We start from the raw sequence: 11,762 nt of genomic DNA, 5'->3' as shown, positions 1-11,762 counted from the left end.
TTAGAAATTGGATGAAAGGTTTAGCATTGGGAAACACTATATGAAAGATAAAAAGTGCATTTTATATACAACTATATAGATCAGACCAAAATGAGGGACAAATGAGGAGGAAAGAGGGACAGAGGGGCATTTCTCCGTATCAGGGACAGTCCCTCAAAATCCGGGACAGTTGGGAGCTATGGGTGCAGCTGGGGGTGGGGAGTTGGACAGAGAGGGGTGAGTTCCTGCACCTTTTCCATGAAAAAAAAAAGCCCTGTTTTTACTAATACCCCTAATCTATTGCTCTCTAATCTATTACCCTTACACTGAGTCTAAAGCTGCTCCAGTAACTACTACCCCCAGCACTGCCCATACTGGGGTACTACTACATTCACTGCCCATACCCAACCACAGCCTGTACTGGGCAGATCCATGGCAGCTTCCCTTTCTGTCATTTACAGACAGTTAAAAAATTGTGAAATTGCAATTTTCAGCCTGCAATTGTTCTTGGAAGTTTATGGATAAAGCTTGGGATAACTATCTGGGTGCTGCTTTCAGTCTGGAGCCACAAAAATATAAGATAAAAGGATTTCTACTGTTTTACTAAAAATCCAAGAAATCAGACTATGCAGGCAGAAAATGTAGCATTAGCACCCTCTGCTGGTGACTAACTTTTAAAAGTAATGCAACAAACCTCCAGCAGGGGGCGCTATGCAGCAGGCAGTGATTTGCCATCAACTACACCAATCGATCCAAAGTCAGTTTAGTGATAAATAAAAAAATGATTGATCAGACACAATAGAGCTCATTAGATTTTATTTGAAATGTGTATACAATTCATTTCTAGTACTGAGCAAAGCACAATGTATGTCTACATGAGCAGCAAAGGATGCAGATTGGGGGGAGGGGGTTACAAAACATGATTAAAGAACTTCCCCCTTCATCCACTATGGTCATTTCACAGAACCTGGATATGGACACGTGGGACAGGCGGCTCCTCTATTGCGGGATTCTTCATTTTAGTGTGATGGACTTTGGCTGGAGGTTTTTCATGCTCAAGTAGGAAATCTCCTCTATGGGAAAGCGGACTGGAAATGAGAAATGGTTGCCAGCAGGTAATATTATGATGATCTTGTCTTCCTCAAATTGGAAGCAAACCTGTAAGAAAAGAGATGGCACAGTGTCAGCTTGCTGGACAATAAAAAGTCAATGAGTGTTGGCTGTAGAAACAGACTAACACCAAACCGGTCATTTCATCAAAAATCTTTCCACAAGATAATATTTGCACGTAGCTCATCTTATGTATTCTTTAGGTGTGGCAAAAAACTGTTAATGGAAAGGAAAAATGGCAAGAGGTGCTTCTGTGCTGCAATCATGGGCGTAGCATAATGGGTTGTAGGGGTCACAATCGCAACCCCGCCCCTAGCTCTAGGGGGCCCCTGCATCCTCCCTGTCATATTATCATATCCTTCACAAAATCCAGCTCCAATCTGCCCTAGGGCCCCACAGCCACGCTCCAGTACTGGGCTTCTACTTTCCCTTCCACAGTCCACACCCCCTCCCCATTGGCTGGGGAGAAGCTGTGAGCCATTTCCTGAATGGAGAGGAGCACGAGGTGAGAACAGCCCATGATGGGGAAGTGTCTGTGCTGGCAACATGGAACCGAGCTCAGCGAGGCAAGAGGAGGATAGTGCCATCCTGTGGCCACAATAGGACTGATGTCACTGGTGAGGTATGACACTGCTCAATGTCTCCCATGCAACTAAGGGAAGAAAAAAAGGAAAACCAGGTCCTACTGAAAACATAACCCCGGTGCCGGGTCATCCAAATATACCCTAATAATGTTTACCAAAATACGGCAATGTTGCTATAGCCAAAGAACTAAGCAATACAAAGTGGCTACTTCGGCAACAAATAGTCTACACCTGGGTAAGTATATATAAAAATATAAAATTTATTTTTCCATGTTGGAACGTGCTACAAAAAAATCATTACAATGCACCTATATTAGATGAAAACAACTTCACACTATGTATGTCTCGCCGGGTGCTGCAGCAGCAGATCATCCAGGCAAGCAAACTTGATTGTGAACACTTACAAAAGAAAGGAAAAAGATACACATGGACACAAAATACAAAAAACATAAAAACATCCACTACACAGAATGTCCGGACACCAGTCAGCAAGTCACAGTGAAATTGGGATGCGGTAAATTCGCATAGATGTGCATGACATGTATAAAAAGGAGGAAAATGGGATATTCCAGATCCTTTAATCTCCGAAGAGATACTTGACAATATCACTGTGAATGGCCCCCCGGGGGTTGCTAGGGCTTGTATTCAGAAATATATGCTGGCATATCATGTGCAGGATGGGTTGGATGGATTATGTTGGCTTATGGGTATAATGCCGCGTACACACGAGCGGACTTTCCGGCATACTTGGTCTGGCGGACCAGAGTCCGCCGAACAATCCGACCGTGTGTAGGCTCCGGCGGACTTTTCCGGCAGACTTTTTCCCAAAAGCCCGCCGGACCTAGATTTGAAACATGTTTTAAATCTTTCCGTCAGACTCAGTTACTGGCAGAAAGTCCGCTCGTCTGTGTGCTGGTCCGATGGAAAGCCCGCTCGTCTGTATGCTGGTCCAACGGACCAGATACAACGCAAGGTCAGGGTATTGCATCTCACGCTCACTGCAATAGGAAAAACAAATTTTCCTATTCCGGCGAGCGCGGGGCATACCAGGCCCTTAGGTCTGGTATGGATTTTAAAGGGAAGCCCCTACGCCGAAAAAACAGCGTGGGGTCCCCCCTAAGATCCATACCAGACCCCGATCCGAGCACGCAGCCCGGCCGGTCAGGAAAGGGGGTGGGGATGAGCGAGTGCCCCCCCTTGAACCGTACAAGGCTGCATGCCCTCAACATGGGGGGTGGGTGCTTTGGGGGAGGGGGCACCCCAAAGCACCTTGTCCCCATGTTGATGAGGACAAGGGCCTCTTCCAGACAACCCTGGCCGTTGGTTGTCGGGGTCTGTGGGCGGGGGGGCTTATCGGAATCTGGGAGCCCCTATAATAAGAGGGCCCCCAGATCCCGGCCCCCCACCCTATGTGAATGAGTATGGGGTACATGGACCTCCGCTGGCAAGAGAGCGGCCTGAAGATAGCGGAGGAGCCGGCCGAAGAACTGGAACACCGGGAGAAGAGGCCAGAGAGAGCGGAGAAGAACCAACCGGACGCCGGGAGAAGAGGAACCGGAGGGACCCCTGAACCCGGAAGAAGACCCCTGAAGCCGGGGGAAAGACCCCCCCGGAGCTGTTTAATACATTTTAAAAACCTGTGTAGTGTGTTTTATTATTGACACTTTTTCCCTAGGTGAATGGGTAGGGGTACCATGTACCCCATACTCATTCACATAGTGTGGGGGGCCGGGATCTGGGGGCCCTCTTATTATAGGGGGCTCCCGGATTCCAATAAGCCCCCCGCCCGCAGACCCCGACAACCAACGGCCAGGGTTGTCGGGAAGAGGCCCTTGTCCTCATCAACATGGGAACAAGGTGCTTTGGGGTGGGGGGCCCCAAAGGGTGCCCCCTCCCCCAAAGCACCCCCCATGTTCAGGGCATGCGGCCTGGTACGGTTCAGGAGGGGGGGCGCTCGCTCGTCCCCACCCCCTTTCCTGACCGGCCGGGCTGCGTGCTTTGATCGGGGTTTGGTATGGATTCTAGGGGGGACCCCACGCCGCTTTTTCGGCATAGGGGCTTCCCTTTATAATCCATACTAGACCTAAGGGCCTGGTATGACCCGCGACAGGGCTCGCAAGATGTCAATCTCGCCGATAAAAGCGGCAAGATTGACTTCCTTTTCTAGTCCCGTCGCACCTGAGTCACGTTCAAAATGAATGGACTTGTCCATGTGTGGGCAAGTCCGTTCATTCTGAAAGTCCGCCGTAACTCCAGCGAAAGTCCGTCAGAAAGACGGGCGGACTTAGCCCGCCGGAAAGTCCGGTCGTGTGTGGGCAAGTCCGTCCGTTTTAAAGTCCGGCGCACCTGGCGGACAAAGTCCGTCGGAAAGTGTGCCAGACCAAGTATGCCAGAAAGTCCGATCGTATGTACGCGGCATTAGAAATTCTGCTATATGATGACTTTAGTATTGCCTTAACATTATACTACATCTTTTGGCAAAGGGACAAATTGCAGAAAATTCCTTCAGTTTAGACTCCATACACCCTGTAGTAACATAGATGTCTCTCAAATCATGTGGCAAGCAGCATATTCAGATCCGATCCTGTAACTTTATATACAAATGTCCAAAGGAAAATAGGATAGAACTCTATAGCCACAAATGGCTATTACTTCAAGATATTGTTCATCAAGTCAAATGACAAAATAATCTTTCCATTTGAACACTTAGGCCGTTGATATATACATACTTCTCAGCAATCACTAGTAACCAGTTCAATTAAGGTAGGATAGGAGAAAAAGAGATGGACTCAGATGGAGCTTCAATACATTACCACTCTTGTGGCCAGTATTGGCTTCCCGTTTCATCCATACATTGGTCCAGGTCTTCCCACATCAATCACCTCTTGGCGGCTCTCTCGTGATGAGATAATCTCTTCTTGTCACTGCAGAACCGCTGAGTATGCGAGGCTTATGAAGCCGGTAAGCTGTGGCGTGTGCGCGGGGTGATGATGGAGCCTGTGTCTCCTGTCCCGCGGCATAGCTGACACTGGGCGTGTTGTTTGGCTGGCATCACGTGACCTCTGTGACGTTACCCAGGTGTAGACTATTTGTTGCCGAAGTAGCCACTTTGTGATCCCAGTAGAGATACTGAGATTTGTCCCCCTTTTGTATGCTCAGTGTCTCCTAGTCACCAGCTGGTGTTCTCTGTACCCACCCGGGGATGTCTACTCACCCCACTTCCCTTACAACTGGGGACAACTGCCAATAGGTGAAAACCATGCAGAAGTCCTGTGACTCGACTGCACTGATGCTCTGATATTGGACAGTGAATCCTAGGGGGCTGGGCTTAACATTTGATGTGTGTATAACAATGGGAATGTTATGCCTTTTAGTTGTTATTTTCAATACGGTTTGTCATCTGCAAATCACCATGAAATAACCATTACTGAAAAATAATCTCCCCCTTCCGGGGGCCCCAACAAACATCTGTCCTGATAAGGGCCCCATCTGCCAATGTCCCACCCTTGGCTACCAATTCATATGTGTCCTTGGCAAGGGTCCCATCTACCATGACTGACTTGGGGTAAATGAGAACACGATTATTCTGGGTCAGTTATTTTTTATCCTACCCCAAATAGAATTAAGCCTTGTCCCTTTAATACAGTAGGTGACTGCGATATTGTGTCAATCTCGCCATTGTTATCTGCGAGATTTGACACCTGCGAGCCCCGTCGCAGGAGCCAGCGCCGAGCTGGCTCGTTCATCCTTTCCCAATGAGCGACACGCATCGCTGACAGGTGTCTAGTATGAATCATGAGGGGGAACACCGTGCCAAATTTTAAATAAAAAACTGGCATGGGTTCCCCTCCAGGAGCATACCAGGCCCTTCGGTCTGGTATGGATTTTAAGGGGAACCCCCTACGCTGAAAAATCAGCGTGGGGGGCCCCCCAAAATCCATATTAGACCCTTATCCGAGCACGCAGCCTAGCCGGTCAGGAAAAGGGGTGGGGACGAGTGAGCGCCCCCCTCCTGAACTGTACCAGGCCACATGTCCTCAACATGGGGGGGGGGCGGTGCTTTGGGGGGGTGCCCTGCGGCCCCCCCACCCCAAAGCACCTTGTCCCCATGTTGATGAGGACAAGGGCCTCTTCCCGACAACCCTGGCCATTGGTTGTCGGGGTCTGCGGGCGTAGAGCTTATCGTAATCAGGGGTCCCCCAGATCCCGGCCCCCCACCCTATGTGAATGAGTATGGGGTACATCGTACCCCTACCCATTCACCTAGGGAAAAAAGTGTCAATAAATAAAACACACTACACAGGTTTTTAAAGTAATTCATTAAGCAGCTGTGGGGGTCTTCTTCCGACTTCGGGGGTCCTCTTACGACTTCTCCTCTCTCCAGTCCCTTCTCCCAGTGTCTGGTTCTTCTGCCGGGCTCCTTCGCTATCTTCTGCCGCTCTTTTGCTAACAGTGGCCCGGTCTTCTGCACCGTCTTCTCCCCTCTTCTCTTCTTCCGATGTTAACACAACGCTCTCTCCCTCTGTAATGCTGTGTGCGAGCTGCGCAATCATTTATATAGGCATGGGGTGGGGTCACCGGGTGATGTCACCCAGGGACCCAGCCCCTTATGATGCCACAGTCCCAGCACAAGCTGGGACTGTGACATCATAAGGGGGCAGGGTCACCGCCTTTATAAGTCATTGCGGAGCGCTCACACAACATTACAGCGGGAGAGAGCGTTGTGTCAAAATCGGAAGAAGTGAAGAGGGGAGAAGACGGCGCAGAAGACCGGGCCACCGCTAGCAAAAGAGCGGCAGAAGATAGCGGAGGAGCCCAGCAGAAGAACCAGACAAAGGGAGAAGAGGCCGAACAGCGGGAGAAGAGGCCGGAGAGAGCGAGAGAAGTTGGAAGAAGACCCCTGAAGTCAGAAGAAGACCCCCGGAGCTGCTTAATAAATTACTTGAAAAATCCGTGTAGAGTGTTTTATTTATTGACACTTTTTTCCCCTAGGTGAATGGGTAGGGGTACGATGTACCCCATACATATTAAAGGGGGCTCCCGGATTCTGATAAGCTCCGTGCCCGCAGACCCCGACAACCAACGGCCAGGGTTGTCAGTTAGAGTCCCTTGTCCTCATCAACATGGGGGCAGGGCGCCCCCCACCCCCAAAGCACCCCCCATGTTAAGGGCACATGGTACGGTTCAGGAGGGGGGCGCTCGCTCGCCCCCACCCCCTATCCTGACCGGCTTGGGCTGCATGCTTGGATAAGGGTCTGGTATGGATTTGGGGGGGACCCCCATGCCGAGTTTTTGGCGTAGGGGGTTCCCCTTAAAATCCATACCAGACCGAAGGGCCTGGTATGCTCCTGGAGGGGAACCCATGCCGTTTTTTTATTTAAAATTTGGCGCGGCGTTCTCCCTCATGATTCCTACCAGACACCTATCAGCAATGCATGTCGCTCATCGGGAAAGGAAAAAACAGCGAGCCAGCGCAAGATGCACAGTACCCTATCACTGAGAACCAGCGCGATGGGATCGCACTGGAAACACAATCTTGCGGTCAGGTACTGTAGTTTATTTCCCCAGAGATGAATCACCCGTCCCCAGCACACACACACATTGGTCCCTTCATAACAGTTGTAGCATGAGACTGATGAGCTTCAGTTCCCGGCCCCCCCACTACTCCCCAGATTGAGCCTTTACAGGGGACTTTATAGTGACATTCCATGTCAGTGATTTCCTGATCCCCATTCCTTCTTCCTATAATAATCATCTCAACATAACATTTTCAATAACACATGCATACACAATAGAAATGTTACACGAAAAAAATTTGCAAGCTAATTTTATCATAGCACACAATGTCAGCATGAAGGTATCCATTGGATCTTCCTATGGATCATTCATGAAATGAGCTGAAGGGGCAACCACCATAACAGCCTACATGACCTGGACTTAAACCATCGCTGCCTACTGCATCATTTGGAGATATAATAGGTGTCCAATATGAACAGTGATGCCACTTTGCCCCATCAACATTAGTCCTGCCCCTCCCAGCATAGACATACCAAGGTGTCCGACCCGTCCTGGAATGGGAAGACCGTTTCCCTCTGCTCCGCTCCTAAGACATCGTCCTTCACCGAGTTCAAGACAATGATGCGATTGTCTCCAAGGTAGTCAAATCGAGGGTCAAAGTGTATAACTAAATTCTCTTGATCTGTTCCCAAGTTTATGGAAAACCTAGAAAGACAGAAACAGCAATTATTCTGCTCAGCTGACCTTGTTGGATATCGTACTGGAGTCAGTCACTAGAGGTAACATAGATATGATCTGGATCCCCCTTACATTCATGTCCTCAGAGAGCCCCCCCTTTACATAACTGTCCCCAGACAGCCACCCCCCCTTTCGAGGGGTTCCCCATGTACCTGGCAGGGGAGGTGGGAGGTGGGAGCTCTATGTCCACAGGCGGTGGGATCTCCCTGAGGCTAGTAGTTCTAGTAGTAGTTCTCTTCCCCAGCGTTTACAGTGGAGAGGGGAGGGACCTCTGACCCAGGCATGTATCAGTAACAGTGTACAGAGCCGATTCACTTGTACACTGAAGAGTGAAACTACTAGATGCTCGGGTCAGAGGCCCCTCCCCTCTTCACTGTATAGACTCAGGAAGAGAACTACAAGCCCCAGGGAGATCCCGCCGCCCACAGGCAACAAAGAGCTACCGATCGTCTCCTCTCACCTCCCCCCACTGCATTCTAAATGGACAGCCAGGGAGATGCCGGGTCTTGGGGCCCCCCCACAGCAGCAGAATGTCAGGGCCCAGTTGCAAGTGCAACTGCAGTGACCCCAATAGTTCCGCCACTGGCCTTAGTGCATCGAAACAGTAACCTCCTGCACTCAGGTGTGGTGCTTAAGAGAAAAAATAAAAATAAAGTTGTCCTCTTGGCTAAACTTGCACGACAGTCTTGTTGCCCTCAGGACTATAAAAGTATCTTTAAGCAAACTATGAATACAAAAGAATGCTCACTTATTGAGAGCACATATGGTTAAGGATTGACCTATGAGCTCCCCATGGGCCATGGTGGTATTATACAGGTGCCCCCCCAATGGGCTGCACATGAGGAACCCCTCCACTTCTCTATATGGAGAAAGTCACTGTATGTATATCTTCACACTCCTATCATGTAGCCTTGTTCACAATAGCTTTGTGTATTTACAGAATGCAAATTATAGACCAATTATTTGACTATATTTTGATCTTTTGCCATTGAATATTTTCTATCACATGTATATTTATTATCTATCCAATTTTACAAAAAATTCTCATGACTATACAGACACTATTACCAAAAGTATTATGACACCTGCCTTTACACACACAGGAACTTTAATGACATCCCAGTCTTAGCCCATAGGGTTCAATATTGAGTTGGCCCACCCTTTGCAGCTATAACAGCTTCAACTCTTCTGGGAAGGCTGTCCACAAGGTTTAGGAGTGTCTATGGGAATGTTTGACCATTCTTCCAGAAGAGCATTTATGAGGTCAGGCACTGATGTTGGAGAAGGCCTGGCTTGCAGTCTCCACCCCAATTCATTACACACATCATGCCTTGTAACCCACTCTACATAGAAGGGTGTCAGCTGTCCCTGACTCTGGAGGTTCTCATTAGACCAAAAGGGTTCAGGATTTTACTACCTACATTTAACCCTCTGCTTGTGCATCGTGTTTGGGGAATTTTTTTTAAAGTGCTCATGTAACGTGTGTTACCCTGCACCAGGGGGACCCCAATTTTTGTCAATAGCACATTTTAGTATTTAAAATGGTATTCTGTTACACATGTATTTTGCTCTGAGAACAAAGCTTGAACCTCAAAACACGTCAGCCCTTCCTGTACACTATGAGGTCTTCCCATCTGGGGGTTATGGTGGATCTGGAGGTGGTCTGATCAGCTTTTTAGATATGCCCATGTATGATGTTTGAGTATTAATATGCCACTTATTTACCTAATAAAATTGATTTATGGTAATGCACTAGGTCGGTGCGAACGCTTTTGTGATTTGTAGTTGCAGCCACTGTGGAACAATTCTTCCTGAAAGTTCACAAGAAACAGTGAAGTCATTCAAGTCTGGTCTCAGCTCTCCTATCCTACTAGTGAGAGGGAGAAGGAGATCTGAGCTGCTGAGTCACTGATGAGGGAGCAGAGTGACCCGAGCAACTGGGAAAGGGAGCAGAGTGACCCGAGCAACTTCTGGGAAAGGGAGATTGGAGAGATGGGCTGCTGCTTGGAGAAAGAGCAAAGTGAGCCAAGACTTCCAAAGTCTCTGCTGTAGGAAGGAGAAGGTGTAACTGGGCTAAGGAGACATTAATACAAGGGGGGAGCTGAAGGAAGTTGAGCTGAGCTGCTCAGTCATTGGTGGGAGATGAAGGAGCTGAACTGAGGAGTCACCACCACTTTGTGCCATTTAACTCCCTGTTGCCATTTCAGGGGTGTTTGGACCTCCAAGTATGTGTTAGTGATGAAGTGCTTTCTACCGTAAGTTTTGAGGATGAATTTCTCCACAGTGCCTCCAGCTATACAGGTTAGTGGGGTCCAGGATTAAAGATAGACAGAATGTATGTCAGTTCTCACATTTCAGATGATGGCTGATAACGTCATCCGACAAGTTTTATCCAGAATGACATTTTGTCACAATGCAGAAGCAAAAATGTTGGAGCTAAACTTGCTCTGAGCAAAACAATCTGATGTCAGGTATTATTTGAGGGACCACACACCCCAAATTCCCAGAGAGGGGTCAGTAGGATGTATTGTACACAGAGCACACTTCTACTTCTGTAAGTTGTACTTTTGGTAAATTGTATTATACAGAGAGCAGACATTATATAAGAAGTAGCCAAGGTTAGCATCTTCACCTACCTTTTACAGTCCTTTGGAATGAAGCCCTCCACCTCCACACACTGGCCGGGTTTGAGGCTGAAGTTATTCAAGACAACCAGCTGTATGGGAGAAAAGAGAATTATTACACCTTGTATAATAGGGAGAAGGGAGATGATTATTACATTATTACACCCTGTATATAGACAGAAGAGATGTCTCCCAGTTACTGTACTCAGGATAAGTTTGGGATTTTCATGGGTCGCAGCACTTTGTCAGATCCTTTGTGTGGGGGAGGGGAGGGAGCTCAGACATCCCCAGCAGATCACAAATGTCTTCTAATGAGTTCAATGACTTGACAATATATACATTTTCTCTTATAATGTTCATGTCATGTATGCCGGCTGCCCAAACCTTTATATAAGTTATATTCCTATCTACAGACAGCCAGACGGTGCCAATTACTGATGGGCACAAGTCCTGCTCTAACTCCCGGCTTCCATCCTGTATGGAAAGAGGTAATGATCTGCCACAATGGAGTAACCCAGAGGGACTGGACATGTCACATCTCAGAATAGGACCATTAGATTTATAAAACTGCACAGCAAATAGTTAATATAATTATTCATACATTAATGATAAGGAGGCAAAGACATGGCAATGATGGGTCACTAAGGGCAAATGTGGAGGAGGGGAGTGTCTGAGCCATCCCAGTATATATACCGTATACTAAGAATACCCAGGAAGGCAGACTCAGCTCTGTGCCAGGATATCAAAATACATTCATCACACCCTAAATATAAATAACTGGAAGGACAAGAACCAAAATCTTGACCTTCACCCAACACCAATATACCCAACAACCCTAAACCCTCACCAGCACCACTACTCACATCCATCTGCCCTATACCAACCACATCATGCACACCACTTCCCACATCACTATACCAACCACTGCCCACACAACCCATTTGCAGCTTCCATCGGTGCTCATACTCACATTATCTGCCATTCTGCTTCCTTATCAGACAAACTTGTGATCAGCTGCACTTCTACCTCTTCATATATAGGAGGTCTGCTGAGGGTGGAGCCAGTCAGGAGGGAGGGGTCACCCAACCCCGAAGGATCACCCCACCCAGAGGGATCATCCCACCCAGAGATATCACCCCACCCAGAAGGATCACCCCACCCAGAAGGATCACCCCACCCAGAGGGATCACCCCGCCCAGAAGGATCACCC

General features: G+C 48.2%; 1 protein-coding gene across 1 annotated transcript; it reads right to left on the bottom strand.

The window, feature by feature from the left end:
• Positions 1 to 802: 802 nt before the first annotated feature.
• LOC141102356 (galectin-1-like) lies at positions 803 to 11,534 on the bottom strand. Its single transcript, XM_073591309.1, has 4 exons — positions 11,523 to 11,534; positions 10,565 to 10,644; positions 7,724 to 7,895; positions 803 to 1,137 (listed from the first exon to the last, which is right to left on the bottom strand). Exons 1-4 carry the CDS (start codon positions 11,532 to 11,534, stop codon positions 994 to 996), a joined length of 408 nt encoding a protein of 135 aa, XP_073447410.1. The 3' UTR covers positions 803 to 993.
• Between the last annotated feature and the right edge of the window lie 228 nt (positions 11,535 to 11,762).

Source organism: Aquarana catesbeiana, linkage group LG07 (assembly GCF_042186555.1).
Source record: "Aquarana catesbeiana isolate 2022-GZ linkage group LG07, ASM4218655v1, whole genome shotgun sequence".
NCBI classification, from domain to species: domain Eukaryota; kingdom Metazoa; phylum Chordata; class Amphibia; order Anura; family Ranidae; genus Aquarana; species Aquarana catesbeiana.
The sequence above is the reverse complement of the archived record's forward strand: the minus strand, read 5'-3'. Positions and strand labels throughout refer to the sequence as shown.

Bases quoted from the DNA above. Each gene is read 5' to 3' on its own strand.
- LOC141102356 (XM_073591309.1), bottom strand. The intron at 7,896-10,564 runs GTAGGTGAAGAT...CTGTCTTTCTAG, and splicing joins ATTCCAAAGGACTGTAAAAG to GTTTTCCATAAACTTGGGAA. The intron at 1,138-7,723 runs GTATGTCTATGC...CTTTTCTTACAG, and splicing joins AGGACGGGTCGGACACCTTG to GTTTGCTTCCAATTTGAGGA.